Source organism: Condylura cristata, unplaced genomic scaffold (assembly GCF_000260355.1).
Source record: "Condylura cristata isolate star-nosed mole 26May11 unplaced genomic scaffold, ConCri1.0 scaffold00033, whole genome shotgun sequence".
Classification (NCBI taxonomy): domain Eukaryota; kingdom Metazoa; phylum Chordata; class Mammalia; order Eulipotyphla; family Talpidae; genus Condylura; species Condylura cristata.
Window position 1 is genome coordinate 9635280 of NW_004567134.1, and position 19413 is coordinate 9654692.

The window sequence follows — 19413 nt, forward strand, 5'->3', positions numbered from 1 at the left end:
AACTCTTTCCTGGTGTCTCTGGTCACAGGATGCTCGTCAGAAGTTCCGCTCTGTACTGGTTGAAGCCACAGTGAAGCTGGACGAACTGGTGAAGAAGATCGGCAAAGCTGTGGAAGACTCGAAGCCCTACTGGGAGGCGCGGAGGGTGGCGAGGCAGGTAGGAGCCCAGCAGCCAGCTCCCCATGCTGCCCCCATCTCCTGGGGGCCCGGGAGGCACCCCCACTTTTGTTCCGCGCTGGGCAGGGCCGCCATGGCTTTGTGAACAGCCTTTGGAGTTGGCCTCCGGGGTCCCTTCCCCCACAATCTTCCTGCTTCCCGTCTCTTGATGTCACCTGTAGGGTGGGCCAGGCACTGGACGATGGCTGCCTTGCCCGGAGTCCGTGCCTGGACCCTTCCCAGGCAGCCAGGCCACTAGAGCCATGAGAGGCTGTGTCCAGAGCCGCAAGCCACTCCCTGTGCTCTCCTGATGATGCCCGCCAGGGAGCATGAGGAGGCTCGCACCCCACCCCAACCCAAATTCTCCCTATGCATGGGGACAATTAGATATTTGCTTCTCTTGAAGCATCGCTTCTTTGCCATCGCCCAAAGAGGCAACTGAGGGGCCCCAGTACCTGGGGTGGGGAGGGGGGATGAGGGGGACTGCAGCCAGGCAGCTCCTGGGCTCATGGAAGTGGGCTCCGGGCTCAGGGTGTGTCTTCCTTGGGTGGGCACAAGGAGCCACTTGTGTCGCCTCCAGGCTGAGGACCCCTGGCCGGGGACTTACACCCACCTCAGCCTCCCTGGCTTCTCGTGGGGGTCGCCTCCTGCCCCCGGAGCAGGCCTCTGTGGTTGGTCCAGATTCGTGGTTCCAGCCCCTGTGCTGTGTTTCCATGATGGACGACGGTGCCTCCCAGAGGCGCTGCGCGTGAGAACATGCTCCGTGAGTGGCGGGCGCTTGGGTGCGACTGTGCGCGGCGTGATGGGTGTGCGGGCGTGCTGGGGCCGGTCACGGCAGTGGAGCCAGACATCTAGGGCCATGCTGAGCTCGGACCAGGGAGAGCAGAGGGCTCAAGGTGAGCATCCCCTCTCTGCCGCGCCTCCAGGCACCCCTCAGGTGTCTTGTCAGGGACGGTCTCACACTGGGACAATCCTGCAGAGATCTTGGTGGTGGAACTGAGGTTTGCACCCTGAACCCCAAGCTGAGCATTCTGGCTGGAAGGTGGCAGCCATGTTGCTTTTATTCCTAGACAGAATGACTGCCAGCCTGGAAGCTTCCTTCCCTCCCTCCCTGGCCAGTACAACTGCCAAGTGCCAACGCCTCCCCCGACACGCCGTGAGCAGCCACTCCCTCTTTCCTCCTTGGTCTGGCACCTGCCCAAGCCTCTAGATTCCTGAGGAGAAGCAGCCTTCTCCTAAAGCCACTCAAGTTCCCAGAAGCTCCAGACCCCTCCAGAGCTCCGTGTGAACCAACCTTCAGGGACCCCCATGTGGCAGATGGGGAGCCAGTGGCTCGGACCCTTGACTGACGGTTTCAGGAGTTGGGTCTCACGTGCAAGCACATTTCTGGTGACTCAGTAGGAACATTGGTCAGCACCACGGAGGTGGTGAAAGCTATTCCAGAAAGTCTTCAGCACCTAAACGTAGTGTCCTCTGATTCTCTTGAGCCCACAATTAACGACCCCCTGTACCCATGCGGTGAGTGGTCTGCTCAGGCATGGCCTTGGAGAAAAAGCCAGGCCCGAGGGCTCCTCTATAGTCCCTAAGCTGGCCAGGTTGGGGGTAGAGCTGGCTAAAGGGACCTTTGTGTCCAGGGCACTGAAGGTTGGCTCTCAAGCCCCTGTGCCCAGCTGGTGGGTGCTGACCTTGGGCTGCTGGCAGTGGGCTTCCCCCTCTAAGCCTTGAACCCGCCTCTGTCCTTCCCCCTGCGTCTTAACCTGGGCGGGCCACTCCCTCAGCTCCTTTCGCTTTCTCCTCAGATGTCACCGTACCAGCCAGGTCTTCCTGGGCTAACGTTCAATGTGAACTCCCAGCCCGTTCCTGCAGTGGCTGCTTCTCGTGCTTCCTCCCCTCCTTGCTGTCGCATCGCAGGGATGCTCCTCATTCTGCCTGGCTCATGGTTGTGTCTGCAGTGCCCACATGCCGCAGGGGTCACGCATGGAGCAGACGGGTAACTGAGCTGATGAGCCACCGGTGAGCTGGGCTCCGCCAGTGAGCAGGCTTTGAGCTTTTCCTCCACTGTCCCCTGACTCAATTTCCCGCCTCTGGCTAGAGAAGCAGAAGGGCATGAAGTGAGTGGCAAATCCAGCTCCACCTGGATTGGGTTCATTCAAATCTAATTTGGTGGGTGGTTCCCCAGTGGGCAGAGTAGATTTCACCCCATCCCTTCTCTTCTGTGCCCCAAATCCCTTTGATGGGACAAGAGGTAGAGGGCACTGAGCGGGAGAGCCCTCCACTGGGGCACCCTCCTTCCTTTGTGCCTTCTCTCAGCCAGGAAGAACAATGACCGTGATGATTGCTGAGTCCCGTGGGCCAGCGACTGAGTTACCAGGCCCCACCAGCTCTTGCCCAGACCCAAGGGGTGGCTGACTCACTCAGCAGCAGAACCCAAGGGGAGCCCCAGAGTAGCTGGCTTTGTGCCCGACAGCCTCCTGTAAGGCCTGCTTCCCTGCAGGTGGGGCAGAGGAAGTGGGCAGCTCAGAGAGACCCTCCCAACAGCACCCAGGGGACCTTCTTGATTGAGGCACAAGAACCAGGATGCTCAAAAACCAGGCCAGCACAAGCTGCCACGTTGGTATCTGTGGTGGTGGCCAGTGGCTGGACATGCCCCAGCTCCTCTGCCTTCCTGGTGGTGGTGAGGGGGGCAGGGCTCAGCTGCTGTCTAGTGGGCCTTGTTGTTTCCTTCCTCCGGTCATCTCCCTGCCCCGCCCTTTCTGTATTTACACCGTCTGACCCTGCACAGCAGGGATGGCGTCTGAGCCGCACCTGCCAGGGCGTGTCAACAGGCCGGCTCCTCCCGCAGCCTCGCATCCCCGTCCGTGGAGGCAGGACCAGGACCAGCTTCGGCGCTTTCGGACGGTCTCCATGAGACAGTGGGTTTGACGAGAGTCCCGCACAGGCTTGGGTTTTGACTTCCTTAGAAAAAAGAAGTCATCAGAAATTTAGAAAATAGACAAAATGAAGAAAAGAATTCCCCGTGCCGTCTGTTAACAGTTGAGGTATATCTCCTATCTTCTCCTCCCCACCGCCCCCGACTCCTTTTTTTAAATAAGGAGCCCTAGTGTGCTGGTTTTATAATGTGTTGGAAAGCTCACGGCTACACATCAGAGTCTCACTGGACCGGCACAGGCTGTCAGAGGGTGTCAAAAGGGCGTCACCCTCTCTGTAAGCCTTTACAAAGATCTATAGTTGTCAAGCCGGTAGAAATTGTATTACCCATCAAAAATTTGAATTAACTTTGTCGTTAGTGGTGTCAACTCTTTTCCTACCAATGAGTCACATCCAATCTTGTGATTTGGAAACCCAGTCCAAATTCTGCTAGGAGATGTTGGAACGTGGCTATCTCCAAGCTCCTCCACCCCCTTCCTCCTCCCAGCTGGGGTGGGGGCAGGGAGCTGGCTCTGCTTTATTTCAGGATTTTTGTCCTTGAGCCAGGGCTTGCTTGTAAAGTCGCTTTGACATATCTGCCGGCCTCTCTGGCCTTCAGTGTGTGACGGGACATTCTGGCGGGGTGGAGCCCCTGTGATTCAGTGAACCTGAAAGGCAGGGGTGTTCCTGCTGACTTGGCTCCCTGGGTTCTAGCTGATCTTGCAGTGACCCTGGGTCTGTCATTTTATTGCTCCCATCCCAAACTTTGTTTTTTCCTTTTGAAAAATGGTGGTAAACTACCCATAACACAAAATTTACCATTTTAAAGTATTTGTAAACCAATGGCATTAAGTCCATCTGCACTGCAACCCTCAGCACTGTCCAGCTTTCTCATTTTCCTAACCTGAAACTCTTGCACTCATTAATAATTACCTAGTCTCTCTCCCCCACAGACTCTTGGCAGTCATAATCCTACTTTCTGTCTCTAATTTTGACGATTCTGCCACCACCTCTAGGTAGAATGATGGAGTTTTGCCATCACTTTCCTGCCTGGCTTGTTTCACTCAGCATGAGGTCTCTAAGATTCACCCATGTTGTGGCAAGTGTTAGAGTTTCATCACCCTTTAAGGCTGTATAATAGTCCATTGTTTGGATTAACTACATCTTGTTTAATCACTTATCCTTCCATAGACTTTGGGCGATTCTGGTTATTTTTCAAAGGCTGGGTTATGTCAGAAGACTTTACAAACCTGAACAGCAGTATCAGTGCAAAATAATGAAGTCTGCACTGAAAGTTGCTTGCTTGGTGTTTAGGGCGTGTAATTCCATGTTCCATAGTTAGCCTCCTCTGGGGGAGCAGATGATTGAGAGGCACTGGAGCTTGGAGCATGGCTTAGTGGTAGGACTATTGACCAAACTTTGGTGTGAGCCAGACTGCTAAACTTTGAGTCTCAGTTCAGCATGTAATCACTGTGGGACCTTACCAGTTACGTAATCTCTGCCTTAATTCCTTCATCTGTAAAATGGAATTATGTAGTGATTTGCTATTTTTTTTAAAGATTTATTTATTTATGCATACAGAACTAGGGTACAGGCCAGAGGTGCAGGAGCAGTGAAAGGCTTCACCAGAGGCAGGGTGCGGAGCAGAACAGGCCGACCGATGAAGTACACTGCTGAGGGGAGCAGCAGGCGAGACAGGAGAGGTCTGCTGCGCCATGTGGGTACTTCCAGGGTAGGGACTGAACTCACAGTGAAGTGGCTGCAGCTTGATTGCACTGCTGCATCCCAACCTGTTGCGCCACCAGGGAGGGCCATGATTCACTTTGGCTGTGTAACAAACCACCCACACTTAATGGCCGCAAGCAGTCCTCTGGCTTGTGATTTTGCTGGGCATTTTTTCTGTTCTCAGGCTTGGCTAATCCAATGTATGTTCAGTCAGGGAGGCAAAGGTGGGCGGGTCTTAGATGACTCCGTGTCATGCAGTTGACTGGTTTGTCAGCTGAGGCGTCTGGGGTGACTGGACCACATGTGTCTCATCCAGCAGCCTCGTGTGGGTTTCCTCACATGGCGCTGGGATTCCAGGCCTCTGCATGTATCACCTTTGTAATGGGTGACTGGGTAAAGTCAATTACATGACTGGCCCGACTCCAAGAGGTAGGAAAAAAATCATTCCACCTGCAAAATATTGGACCCGGTTTTGCAGTTCACCATAGTGGTTAAGATAGTGCATACGAAACACTTGAATCAAAGAAAAAAAAATGCAGGTATTTCAGGTATTTTTCTATCAAATATTGGGCCTCTAGGGTGAATCACCACCACCACAATGCCCTGTGGGCATTCACTGGCGGGGAGGGGTCTGTAAGATGTGGAGACTGAGGACATGCTGAGTCCTCCCGGGATGGAAGTGCCAGAGCACAGGAAACCATGAGGGGGGAGGATGAAAAAAGCACACTGAGCCCAGAGGGGCGCCCTACAGAGGGTCTTGGGTGAGTGGGGAAGCTCTTGTTGCCTAGGAAATGAAACAGGTGAAGTGCATGAAATAATCCCCCAAATGGTTGTGCTAGTTACAGAAAAACAAAGTGCTGTAATCCCCCCCGGGGAATTGCTGGATGTTGATTTTTGTCGGATTTGTTTGCAGCGGCCCCTCTGTAGGTGGAGATCAGAGGCTTCCGCAGAGGTGGGGCGTCAGCTAGAGAGTGTCGAGTGTGGGTTGTGACTCTGTGGCCCACGGGTCTCCTTCTGATTTTCTGTTGTTGAGCACATCTCTCCTGGGTGCCTATGAAATGCCAGCCCTGCGCCCCCACTGCCAGCATGACAGGGGCCCTGCCCTTGCCTGGCTGACCTGTCTCAGAGAGGTGGGTGCGGTGGGCAAACTGAGCCTTGGGTACTGGCCTGCAGTTTGTCCCCACCATTGGAAAAACGGAAAGAGCGGATCACAGTGAGCTGACAGTGGGACTAGGGGATGCCATTGTCGGGGACATGGACGGCGTGACAGTGGGGGGCTGGGAGTCCGCTGTGGAGGAGAGTGTGGCGAGGCCTGGGCCAGGGATTCAGGACGGAGGACAGGGGCCTTTGGCACACCTGTGTATGCCAGGCACTTTCTCCACGCAGAATGCCATTGAAAAAACTTTGGAAAAGTAGAGACTGAGCTCTGAGAAGTTGTTACTCAGGAGGCACCCCATGGTCGTCATTCAGTGAGGATTCTACTGGGTCCCCCATACATACACGATCTCGGAGCGTCCCCACAGCGGGGTGCAGGTCACCACACGCAGGACAGTCACGTTCACACTGTGGGCCTCCGCTGGAGGTGAGCGAGATTATACCTGGTGCGGGCTGCTGCTTGTGTCTAACTTTTGGGGGCCTTAGTGACTGACGGGAAGTCTGTACTGCATCCTGACGTGTCTAAGGGGAGCAGGGAAGAAAAATAGTTAACCTGTTGGGCTAAAGGAAGACAGCTTGGCTAGCATGGCCCTGCCTTCTCTGCCCCGGGGCGACTGCGACACTCCTGTTTCCAAGTCCTGTCTTGAGACTTCAGTGCAATTTTTTCCTGGTGGCTTTCATTTCCCCCGAGCGCTCACCTTCCTGGGTGGCGGCTTGCACCTGGATTTGGGTGAGGATCAGTGACATCCCTCAGAGGCCCTGCGTATGTCCCTGCTGAGAGGCTGAGAGGCCACAGGCCAGTTCCTGGGAACTGCGTCATCGAGGCGACCAAGGAAGGTCATCTGTCCTGGTGAGTGATGGCAGGAAGGGAGGACTGTTAACTCTCCCTCGTCTGGAAGAGGGCGCCTGCCTTGCACTCCTGCTTGGCGATTCTGGAGAAGCAGCAGCTGCATTTTGGCAGCCTGGTCTGTGGGACGAAATGGAGTCCCTGGGGAGGTAAGTGGCAGCTCCTGCCTTGCGGGGAGAGTCCAGGCCTAAAGGGGGTCTTGAGGCTTCAGAGCTTCCATCTGCCGTGTGGGAGCTGTGCACCCCCTGCTCAGCCTCGGGGTCTCAGGTGTCCTCTCCGGGGCTGCAGCAGCCGACGTCGCTGGCCCTGGTTTCCTCTTCTGCAGCGGTCTTTTGGACTAGGCTCATTGGAAACCACGTGGCACCTTGGACGTTTCTTTTTCGTTTCCTTGCCACTTCTAAGATCACCGCCTTGACCCGAGGGACCCCAGTGTTGCCCCTCTGGAAGGAAAGGGCAGGATGATTGATATCTCAGCTGAAGAAAATCAGATCTGGGCTGTATTTATGCTCCAGTTTTGTCAACATGGATAAGTCTTTTTGTGTTGCCAGGCAGTGGGGTTAGATCCCTGACCAAATGGTGACGTTTCTCGTGAGCTCTTTGGCATTCCTTCCTGTTCCCATTCCTCACCTTGGGGCTGCCCTCTGCCTACCCTGTTTTCCTTCCACATTTAGCCTTCCCTGCCCACCCCCCATGACTTAATCTCTCCCCCTACCATTCTGTGAAAATCTCCCCTTATGAGTCTGATGGAATATTCACATTGAGAAACAGGTGACAGGTCTCGCTAGACTTTCATGTTATTCAGCTTTGAAAATGTTCCCATAGCTTGAGGCCCTCTGCTCCCACCTGTTGGAACTGCTTAGTTCCAGTTCAGGGTGTGTTCACACAGGAACCTCTTGAGTATATGTGAAGGAGCATCACCCATCACACGAAGAGGAAGAACCTGGAAGCACGGGTCATGGCCACTTGCACTGGTGTGTGGAGGTTTAGTCAAGTTAGGGCTGACAGACTACAGGATACCCAGTTACGTTTGAACTTCAGAAAATTCCTTCAGTATCAGTCTCATGCAATATTGGGATGTACTTAATTAAAAAGACTCTTTTCCTGTTAAAGAGACATTGACCAAAACAAAGAGCCACCCTACTGATTGGGGGGAAAGTTTGCACATAATATAACTGATGAGGGGCTGATCACAAAGATCTACAAGGAATTCACATGACTCAACAAAAACAAAGTGAAAAATAAAAAATGGTCAGAAGAGCCAAAAGAAATTTCTTCAAAGAGGATATGCAAATGACCAACAGGTGTATGAAAAAGTGTTCCCCATCCCTCATAAGCAGGGAAATGCATATCAAAACCACAATGAGATATCACCTCACACCAGTGAGAATGGCCCACACTAGAAAAACAGGCACCAACAAATGTTGGCGAGGATGTGGAGAAAAAGGAATCTCCTACACTGCTAGTGGGAATGCAAACTGGTTCAACCACTATGGAAAACTGTGGTGATTCCTTAAAATTACTCTAAAAATGGAGCTTCCAGATGACTCAGCAGTTCTACTCCTTGGAATCTACCCAAAGGACACAAGGACATTAACTCAAAAAGACACCTCCACCCTAATTATTGCAGCGCTGTTCACACGAAGTAAGATATAGAAACAACCCAGATGCCCCAAAATAGATGACTGGATCAAGATGTGGTACATATACACAGTGGCATACTGTTCACCTATCAAGAAGTACAAACTCGTGCCACTTGCAGCAACATGGATGGAGCTGAAAGGGATCATGCTCAGTGAAATAAGCCAAAAGGAAAAAGCAAAATAGTGGATGGTTTCATTTCTAGGAGGAGTTTAGGGGAACCCAGTAAGGGATCAGAAAAAAAAAAATTAAAAAAAAAATAGCAGGCAATCATAAATCAGAGACATCCTGCAAGGGAGGAGGAGGAAGAGGGATCAAAACAGGGGAGAGAAGAGCACAAGGACTGTGGTGCTGGCGCACTGGGGAGTTGGTGGTGGCAGTTTAACAGGGAGCTCAGCCGCAAGGAGAAAGCAGGCGAGAATACATTGTACGAAAATGAACAATGTAAAATTTATAAATAAAACCCCAAAAATATAAAACAAGTGTTTTGCCATTAACCTGAAATCCTAATGGAACTCATGAGAATCATGTGTGTTTATTTGCTAAACCAGCAGCCCTGCCAGAGTGATTGATTGTGGGGTCGAGGCACCAGCCAGTGGAGAAAGTGGTTCTGGAGGCAGCTGTCCTTGCTCAGAGTCCCAGTGCCTGGCTGTGGCCCTCACCCTCCTGTCCTCATTCCCCACATTCCTTAGCTGGCTCGCGCAGGTCTCAGTGAGTACATGGTGCATCTGAACGTGAGCGAACACCACTGTGCAAGCTACTCTTAAGCCTGGTGTTTCTAGGAAGGGGATTTCTATGATAAGTCACTTGCATCTGAAGGTTTGTTTTTTTTTTCTATCTCCTTTCCCCTAACACTCGCTCATTTGATCGTGGAGAGCTGCCAGGCTCTAATGGAGGTCGTGCCAACAGCTTCTCTCCTGAAAAACCGTCTCGAACGTGGGCCTAACTGTCTTTCCTCTGACTTCTCTGGCCACTGTTGACATCCGCCTCCCTCTGGCTTTCCCCCTTCCTCATTCTTGATGCCTTTATTAGGCAGTTTGGCCATTTATTCTCTTGTTTATTTGCTTTTTTCTGTGGAAAACTTCCCTGGTACCAGGGAGCTTATGTTCTTAGAGGACAGAGAGCCTCCTTGCTTCAGTCAAGGAAGATGAGCTATGTTTGGGAAGCCTCATTTGGAAGAAGTGGCTTAAATGGAAATGCGAAGAACGGACTATGGGGTCCTCAGCTCGCTACCAGGCCCAGCTGGGTCCCTTTGTCCGTCAGCACAGTGCCATGTTGTGCAGAAAGGGCTGGGCCTTTTTTTGTTTCTAACAATGGTGGCACATTGGTCTGCAAAGGTTCTTCACTCTGTGAGTGTAAATCTCTGATCTCAGTCTCTGGACAATGAGCAGAGTTTTTTTTTTTTTTTTTAAAGATTTATTTGTTTATTTATGCATACAAAACTGGGGTACAGGCCAGAGGTGGGGGGGCATGAGAGGATTCACCAGAGACAGAGTGGGGAGCAGAACAGGCAGATCTACGAAGTACAGTGCTGAGGGGAGCAGTGGGCAGGTCAGGAGAGGTCTGCCGCACCATGTGGTCACCTCTGGGGCAGGTGGGGATCGAACTCATGCAGAAGTGGCTTTTGATTCTTTAGTGTTGTGCTTTAACCCGCTGCCTCACCAGGGAGGGCCTGAGCAGAGTTTATTTTTTTATTTTTTTTTTTATTACAACAGTTTATTTTTACATCATTTTGTACATTTTTTTTCCCCATCTCAATTGTAATCCCCACGGGTTTCCCATCACCAAGTCATCCATGTGCCACCACCATAATCCCGTGCACTTCCCTCCTCACCCCCCCATTTTTGATCCCATTCCCCACTCCACCCCCACAAAATGTCTCTGGTATATGGTTGTTCATTATTTTTGTTATTTTCTCGCCTGGTCCATTATACTCCTCTGAGCAGAGTTTTTATACGGGGAAGACGGTGCTTGGGTTGGCTAGCACTCGGGCAAGGCGATGGGCAGCATCTGTAGTGGATTCTTTTGAAAGCAATTGTTGGAAGAATATGTACTTGTTTATGTTGGCTCCCCTTTGCTCGGGCCCTTTCCCAGCACCCAAGGACATCAGAAAAGACACAGGTGAAGTTTTGCAACCTGAAATTCTAAATCCACATTGCCTTGAGCACAAAGCAGTGGCTTCATATCAGTTATCAACTAGGAGTTGCACTTAGTTGCCAGGAATAGTGTGACCTTTGAAGAGGTCATCAGAGACCTGGTCACTGCTCCATGGCCTATGAGTTCTAGCCTCAAAGTCACCACGTGGTCCCGGATCGCTCTAGAACACTAGCCAGCACATCTGCATTTCAGGGCAGAAGGAGTAAAATAGGGAAGGGAAAGTGACACGTGCCCATTTTACATCACAGTGTGAACCTGGCGGTCCCAGACAACACATCGCCTCATTTCACTGCCAGAACCTAGCCACACAGTCGTGGGTAGCTACAAGGGAGGCTTGATTTTTTTTTTTTTTAAATCAAGCTTCTAAAGATGAAGGGGAGAATGTGATGTTTCACTCACAATGTCTTGAGTGTTTCCTTGAAGGTCACTGCATCTTCTGTTCTCCACCTGTGATGTTGCCCTCCCCAGACCAGTGAAATTCAAAGGGCACTGAAAGGTGCTATTATGCCTGTACTGTGGGTTTCTGTCTTCTAGAGAGACTCTGGAAAGAATTAAGGTAGGCGTAGGTGATCCACAGAAGAGGCATAGGACGCCTTTGACTAGTGAAACAGCAAATCCTGAATTGCTCTGTGACTTCAAGTCCCTCACTCAGTGGTGTGGATAACTTCCTTCCATTCTCTCTGGCTGGTGACCCATGAGGGAAGGCCAGCTTCCTATAAAATGTGTGTGTGTGCTGTCAGCTCACAACATCCATTCATACTTGCTTCTAACAAGCACTGGTGAAATGACTCATTTCCTCTTCCCGCATCTTTGGTGCAAACTCTCATGCCTGAATTATTGAAATAGCTTTCTTGATTCCTAGTGCCCCCTGTCAGAGTCTCCCCATGGCCTCACAGCCGAATCTTGTTAATTATGCTGACTGTCCTACTTAAAAATTTTAGTGCGTGTGTTGATTAAATTCCTGTCAACATGACTGTCAACAGTGCCCGGGTATGTGGAAAAACATTATTCTGAATGTTTCTTTGAGGGTGTTTGTTGGGATGAAAGTATAAATCCATGGACTTTGAGTAAAACAGATTACCTTTCATGGTGTGGGTGGGCCTTGTCTCATCAGTTGAAGATCTGATTAGAATAAACAACTGTCCTACCTACGTAGGAGGGAATTCTGTAGCCCATGGCCTTTGGACTTCAACTGTAGCATTGGGTGTTCCATGGATGTCTAGTCTTACAGCCCGCCTAGCAGATCTTGGTCTTACCCACATCTATAATCACACCAGCTGATTCCTTAAAATAAGTCTTTATTGGTACAGTCATGGATTTTTAACAGAGGGCTACGTGTTGAGAAATGCCTTGTTTGGTGACGGTGTCACTGGGTGAATGTCACAGAGTTCAGTCACACAAGCCTGGGGGGGATAGCCTACCACACGAGGCTGTGTAGCACAGAGACGGACATCCAAGCTGAGTGTGTCCTGGTAGCTGGAGAGGTTTGGCCACTGACAGGCTGCTGGGCAGACAGGCCCGTGTTGAGCCCCCGTGTGAGAACATCATGTTACTGAGGTAAGGTTGGCGTCTCCTGGTGTATGGGCTTCAGGGTCCGGCCTGCTGGGTCAGCACCATGCCGGCCGTGATGATGCTCACCAGTGGGCCTGTCCTTGCCCACACACTTGACCCCTTTCCTTCTGGTCCCCACTGTTCCCTTCCTCCAGGCTGAGAGTCTGGTGGTGTTTTGTTTCAGATGCTCTGCCCTTTTTTGGACACATCTTATTTGAAGGTAGCTCGTGGCAGGGTGGGCTTTGAGGGGTCTGGTTTGTAAGCCTGTCTCTTGCTTGGGGAACAGACTCGTAACTCCGCCTCCACGCCCATCTTCCGGTGTTTCGTTGGTTGTGTTTTTGGTTGCCCTGTTCTTCAGTAGCAGTTCCTTGAGTTTCGTGAGGATGTGGCAGGTAAATAGCAAAAACAGTAACTGCGAGCCCCAGGCTTCAGGCAACATTTCTTGATGACTTGTTATTGTGGGCTGCTTGAAGTAGACACCGAAGGAGAGAGAAGGAGCGCCCAGCAGCAGGGCGCTGTGCACTCCGCCTTCCCCTGGTTTTCTCAGCTCACAGCCCCTGTATCACTTCACCCCCAGGTACTTATTAAGTATTTGTCTCTCATAGGCAGAGTCTTAAAATCACGTTTTCACGTCTAACACAGTTAGCAGTAGTCCCTTCAATATTGTGCACTAGCCAGATCTTTTTTTGAGTTTTCCCAGCTGTTTTAAAGATTTATTTGTTTATTTATGCATACAAAACTGGGGTACAGGCCAGAGGTGGGGGGGCATGAGAGGATTCACCAGAGACAGAGTGGGGAGCAGAACAGGTAGATGTACTGACATACACTGCTGAGGGGAGCAGCGGGCGGACCAGGAGAGGTCTGCCGTGCCACGTGGGTCACCTCCGGGGCTGGGGATCGAACTTGTGCTGCAGTGGCTGCAGACAGCTGCGCTTTAACCCCCTGGTCCCACCAGGGATGCTCTTCCCCAGCTGTTTTAAAATGTGTTTTCTTAGGATGGGTTTAAAGCCCGTGCCTGAACCAACACTTTGATCTGACCAACAGCATGGCCCTCCCCTTTCCCTCAGAGTGCTTCGCTCAACCCAGCAACTTAGTTTTGAGTTTAAGGACAGAGCCAAGTGGTCGACGAAAAGCAAAGTAGATGCCGCTTAAGTGCCTCAGGAAGCGACTGCACGGACTTTTTACTAGGGCCGATGTGCAAACCCAAACCGCAGTAAAGGTGACGTCAAAGCCAAGCAGCCTGGTGGCTCCCTTGCCTGCCAGTTAACCTCATGCTCCTGTGGAGGCTGGACGCGGCGGGTCCAGAACGTGGCCGGGCCAGAACGTGGCTGTGCCAGCCCTGCAGCCACTATGTTCCCCCGTCTTGGAAGGAGGCTCCCCGGTGGGGCAGAGGCCTGGCATCCCCATGGGACATGTCCGGTGACCTTTTCAAGGCTGGAGACCCAAGACAATGGTCACTGCCGGTGCCAGGAATATGCCCTGCTGCTCACTGCCTCACAGAGGCCCACTGTCCTGGTCGGTCAATGCCACTTCTGTGTGGGCTGCTGGAATTTTCTTTGTTGGCACTATGGTGTGTGAAGGGCTGGGGACCGTGGTGGCTGGAAAGCGACTGGGGGCCTGTTTCTCCATGTGCTGCTGGGTGGACCCTATCTGGAAAACTACTCCCCGAAATGTGGGCTACACTGCTCACCATCCACAGTAGAGGGGGCTGTGCCCAGGGGCAAAGCCAGGGGCGAGGGCCACCCTGGCTCCTGCAGTGGAGAGGAAGGGGAGAAGGAGGAGATGAAGCCCTGGGGGCCTTTATTCCCCGGGGTGATGGAAGGGAGGGAGGTGCTCTCCCCAGGCACCCCAGATCTTCATACACCCACCTCTCTGCTGCTATACTGCTTCTTCCTCGCGGGAAACCAGCAGCTGCGAGGCTGTCATGAGGCGTAATTACAGAGCATGTGGGTTCTTCCAGGCCCCCCCAATCTGCAGGAAAGCATGCTGTCTGCTCCCTCAGAGGCGGCGAGGAGCAGCTCGCGCCTGTGGCCCAGGTCCACTGCCCTCACCTCGGGAAGGGCCGCGTGGCTTCCCGGGTTGGTGTGTGGTCTCCTGACCGTGAGCCTGGGAGAGACAGACTGTCCTTGTGCTGGGCTGACAGCATGGGGGGCCCGGGCAGAGGTGAAGGTAAACCTGAGCAATGTTGCAGAGAGGAAGGTGCTACCCGAGTGAATTTGGGGAAACTCGGCAGCAGAGGCTCTGTGTGGCTTAGCACATTCTTGAAGACCTTAGAGGTGGGGTAGGGATGGAGAAAAGGGGGGACTGCTGTAGGGGAGGACTTGCTCCCAACAGGGCAGAAGGGAGCACTGCCTGGGCTTGGGGTCGCTGGCACAACTAGATTTGCCCCACGAGCAGGCCCCGGGGACTCTGGCGGATGCTACAGTTTCGTTGCAACTTTAAGGTCGCTTTTACCTCTCCGGGAACCCAGAGACTCCTTGATTGACGCCGTGGGCCAGGGCTAGGCTGGTGCCGGGCGCCTCTCAGTGGGCTGGTCTGGGGCGCTGCTCCTGGATGGTGGCTGAGGCCACAGGAGAATGAACTGGAGTTTATTTCGTTGCAGTTAACGTGCATGGAAACAGCCCACGTACTTAGCGCTTCTGTCTGCCATGGGGCTGTTTAAGAGAAGTCGGAGCAGGTGGCTGCAGATGATAGTACTTCCTTCTTCTTTTGCTTTTTTATTATAGCAACTTTCAAATAGATAGAAACCAGAGAGCATAGCATAATGAGCTCTGAGTCCTCTCAGCCTGTGTCCACAGTGCGTATGGTGATGGTCTCACTCACGACTCCCCTTTTGTTCAGCTGTATTCTTTTGATGTAGATCAGGGCTTTGTTATTTTTATTTTTAAACAGCTCATCTCTTTAAACAGTCCTCAGAGTGGTCTCTGTTTAAACCTGGCTTTCCTAGTCCCTGATGCATTGAAGAGCTTGTGTCCTGTCCTCAAGGGCTGAGGACCAGTGTGCGTCTTTAAAGGTTGCTCAAGGTTTTCTCCTATGGCTCATAAATACACACAAGGAATCTTTTATTTATTATAATATGTATCACTAAGTATAGTGTGCATTAGGCATTTTTTTTAAAGATTTATTTATTTGTTCATACAGAACTGGGGTACAGGCCAGAGGCTCAGGGGCAGCGAGAGGCTTCACCAGAGACAGAGTGGGGAGCAGAACAGGCAGATCGACGAAGTACACTGCTGAGGGGAGCAGCGGGCGGGTCAGGAGAGGTCTGCCACGCCATGTGGTCACTTCCGGGGCAGGCGGGAATCGAACTCATGCACAAGTGGCTTTAGCTTCTCAGTGCTGTGCTTTAACCCGCTGCGCCACCAGGGAGGGCCGCATTAGGCAGTTTAATGTTGACTGCTACTGACTGCTGTACAGGGGAACAGTTGGTAACATTTGGGGCTGAGTCAAAATTGATGTTCTAAATGTTCAACACATTTTTAGATCTGTGAAAAACTTGATCCAGGAAACTGGAATTTGATAGAAAGAATGAAAAATGTCATGGCACAAGGTTCAATTAGTAAGGTTGGAGGCAGAAGAAAGGGTGCCATGGCTCAAATCTGTTGATTTGAAATGGAAAAGAACTCCCTTGATGGAAATCATTTTGATCAAATAAAGATGGAAACACTAGGAACCCTGGATAGGAAAAATAAGGAGCTTTCAAGTGAAAATGTGTCTGTCCTGGGATCTGATTAAAGTGTTTGTACCCACATGTCCTCGGGGACAAAACGGCATCGCCGAAATGCCTAGTACCGATCTTGGGCCTCTTCAAATTAGCCTCAAAAGTTGAAAGGGGCGTAGACGGTAAGAAGGATTCAGAAGTGAGACGTGGTCTCTCTGGCAGCTGCCCATACGAGGATCTCCAGAAGCACAGGCCGAGAGTTAGAACTTGAGGGAGAGGCCCAGCCGGGTCCACCTCATGGACCCGGCTCCCTGGACGCCCCTCCCTCCTGAGGCCAGCAGGGGCTTGGAGCCTCCTCTCAAAGGTCTTGATCTTCTTCACTGGCCTAGGGAGGGAACTGGGACACTTTTTCACAACTCCTGGTTGGGGGAGGAATTCTTGCCAGCGGTGCACACAGCACTGACTGTGAGTGGCAAGGAGCCGGGTCTCCTTCAATGCCTCTGTCTGGCTCTGCATCGCAGGCTCCTGAGGGCCCACCCGTGCCTGTTTCTGCTCCCTGCTCAGTGCTGTGGCCTGAGGGTCAGCCTGGTCTACATGCAGTGGCCCAGGGGGTCATCAGGCTCCTGGCCCCAGGACTGCTATGCTCCCGGCCTGACTGTGTCCCCTTAACTGACTTCGAAAGTCTTCGGCCTGTGGTTTCTGGAGACTTCCTCTCAGTCATGTGAGGTGGCTGGGATCTGTGGCTCCACCCTGGGGAGCCCCAGGGGCTGCCCCATGGCATCCCCCTGGCTTGTGTAACTGATCTGGCTACCCACGGATGGGGTGTGTGTGGTGCAGCTGGCAACGGCAAGCCCATGCTGAGGTGGGGGCCAAGCTGGACCTGCCAGCAGTGGGGACTAGAAGGATTCAGGGCTTTATGGCAATTTTTTGATGCAGTCACGTGACCCACTTTGGGGGCAGGCATCTCTGCTACCCAAAAAGAATGTGCTATATAATTGGACATATTCTAGCAGTCATGGGGGAAAAAAGTGAAATTAATTTAAAAATATATTTTACTTAACCCAGTGTATCCAGAATATCATTTGATCGTGTAATTGATATGAAAATTAGTAGTGAGATAGGCGACATTCTCATTTGCAGCGGTGTCTTTCCAACTGGGGTGTCTCCACTCCGTTTGGGTAGATACTGTTTCCGATGCTCAGACACGCGGGAGCTGGACTGACGTAGCTACAGCTGCTGGTAATTTGCCCCTTGAGGTTCCTGGAAAGCTGGACTGTGCCACGCAGCCTCCACCGTCGCTAGTGTCGGCGAGCAAGTCCAGTCCTGTCTGGCAGCAGGACAGCCCAGAGCAACGGCTGCTGCTGGCCACAGCTTTGAGTCTGGGACTGTCTCACCTGCAGAGGACACTGGGGACCTTTCTGGTGGTGACTTGCCATAAATTGAGCTATAGATCTGGGCAGGGACCGTGTTGGGGACCACGGTAGCCCCCTGGGCCCCTGTCACAAGGGGCCAGTTTGCTGACCCTGCCTATGGCTTATGTATGCGGATCCCATGCCCATTCTGAACCCAGGCCTGGTCCAGAGTGGGTCAGCAGGAATGGACACGCCCCTTCTGGAGGATTGATGGGCCCCGGAGCCCACGCTGTCTCCCGACACCTCATGGGGGCTCTTTCTTGCACAGGCTCAGCTAGAAGCCCAGAAAGCCACGCAGGACTTCCAGCGGGCCACGGAGGTGCTCCGAGCCGCCAAGGAGACCATCTCTCTGGCCGAGCAGCGTCTGTTGGAGGATGACAAGCGTCAGTTCGACTCTGCGTGGCAGGAGATGCTGAACCACGCCACCCAGAGGGTATGAGTCGTGGCGGGCGTGCGGGTGGGGTGTGTGCGGACGTCTGCATGCTCGTCTCTGTGCACGTGTGAGTGTCTGCATCTGGGGGTGCCCACTGTGGCCGGGAGGGCCCTTCACACCTCCCTTGTCCGTCTGATCCCGGCTCCCCGTGGCTCAGAGCTCTGTGTGCACTGTCCCCAAGCAGAAATCAGACTCCCAGGCCTGCCACCTCCAGCATTCCCCAGCGGTCACAGGCTGTCCTCTTGGTGGGCGCTCTGCTGGCTGAGCCAGGCTCAGGGACAACCTCTCCCAGCGGTGGCCATGGAGAGCCGCTCCTCGCCGGCGCCTCTCGAGGTCTGCGTGGTTCACACCCCCACCGAAGGTCTTGTCTGTGGAAAAGGCCAGGTTGCTTCTGGGCCCATCCGCTGAGTCCAGCCTGGCTGAACTTCACACCCCAGGCGGAAGGCCTGTGAGCAGCACAGCCACGCTGGGCTGGAGTGGTGGGAGGTCAGGGGCTGTGGAGATGAGCTCACCGTCCCGCACAGGCATGGGGTGGGGGTGGGGGCCTGAGCAGGAGGTGAGCTCTTGCAGCCCTTGACCCTGGCTGGCTCCTGACCAGCTCCCCTGTGTTGGGCTCCATCCTCAGCTCTCACAAGTGGCGGGACAGCTGCTTGGCTCGGCTGAACTGTTTTCCTAGCAAGAAGGCTCATGCAGAATGTTCTGGATGCCTGCCCCTCCTTTGGGTGGGGGTGGTGAGCTTCTCCTAAGGCCTTGGGTGGAGGGGTGAGGGGGTGAGAGTGGGGTTTGAATCTGCTTAAAGCGACTTCTTTGGCGGGGCTGCCTGTGGGCTGGACTAGGGATCCAGTGTCTGTGCCAGCAGCCCTCCCCTCTCGTGTCACCTGTCACGGTGGCTCCAGTCCTGCGGGATCTGATGATTAAAGACGACCTTGCGCTTCCTGAAATAGAAGCCCGACACAGATGACTTCCAGTTCCCCTAGGCCCAAGCCTTCTGTCGGCTTCTGTGGGCCTCAGCCTCTGCCCCCTGGTGGACAAGACGCGGTGCTGCAGGGCCAGGCAGGCTGGGGGAGCTTTTCTGGGTCAGCTGGTGAAAACCAGAGTTTGGAAATCTTGGAAGGGCACAAGCCCCACCCTGACAGAGGTTAAAGGACTCACACACACTTCCTTAGAGTAGTGCTTTCCAAGAAACCAGCTGAAGGGCCTGTGTCCTTTCTGCTCTTCTCTAGCCCCTCCCCACCCCCCAGTCAGAGATCCACATCAGCCCGTTGGTGTGTTTTTTAGCAACGAACACAATACACTTTCTGCCTTCCCTCACTTTCTGCCCGTTAAACCCAGGCCCTTGTGGTGCTGAGTGGCCAGTCAAGGAGAGGTGCCCCCACATTACCCACTCTCCAACCACCTTCCTACCACAGCCTGGGGGGGACGCTGACCGGCCCCGGGGTGATGGTATCCGGCCCCTGGTGCTGTCCCCATGAGTCTGATAAGCAGGGGATTTTTGAGTTTTCGTGAAGGTGAAGCCAGTAAATCTTTAGCACTTAAAATTTCAGTCCTGCCTGATGAGCCCACACATTCTTCCTGCATGTCCGGGCCTGGTTGTGCAGTGCTTGTTTTGTTGTGAAACTTCGGTGTTAGGAGCAGAGGGCAGGACCCTCCCCGCCCACTGGTCTTGCTTAAGTCCTGTCAGCACGCGGGTCGTCTCCTGCCAGCTTAGTGCAATTCCCTCCTCCGGCTTTGTTTTATCTTTATTTTTCCATTTTTAATTGTCTTTTTTTTT

At 52.9% G+C, this 19413-nt stretch overlaps 1 protein-coding gene across 1 annotated transcript in view; it reads left to right on the forward strand.

The window, feature by feature from the left end:
- Nucleotides 1-19413, forward strand: part of SH3BP5 (SH3-domain binding protein 5 (BTK-associated)) — a 48570-nt gene that overhangs the window by 22984 nt on the left and 6173 nt on the right. Inside the window, exons 3-4 of the mRNA XM_004692305.2 lie at nt 29-157; nt 17478-17642. Coding sequence (XP_004692362.1) covers nt 29-157; nt 17478-17642 — 294 coding nt within the window. The remainder of the gene's footprint in view (nt 1-28; nt 158-17477; nt 17643-19413) is intronic.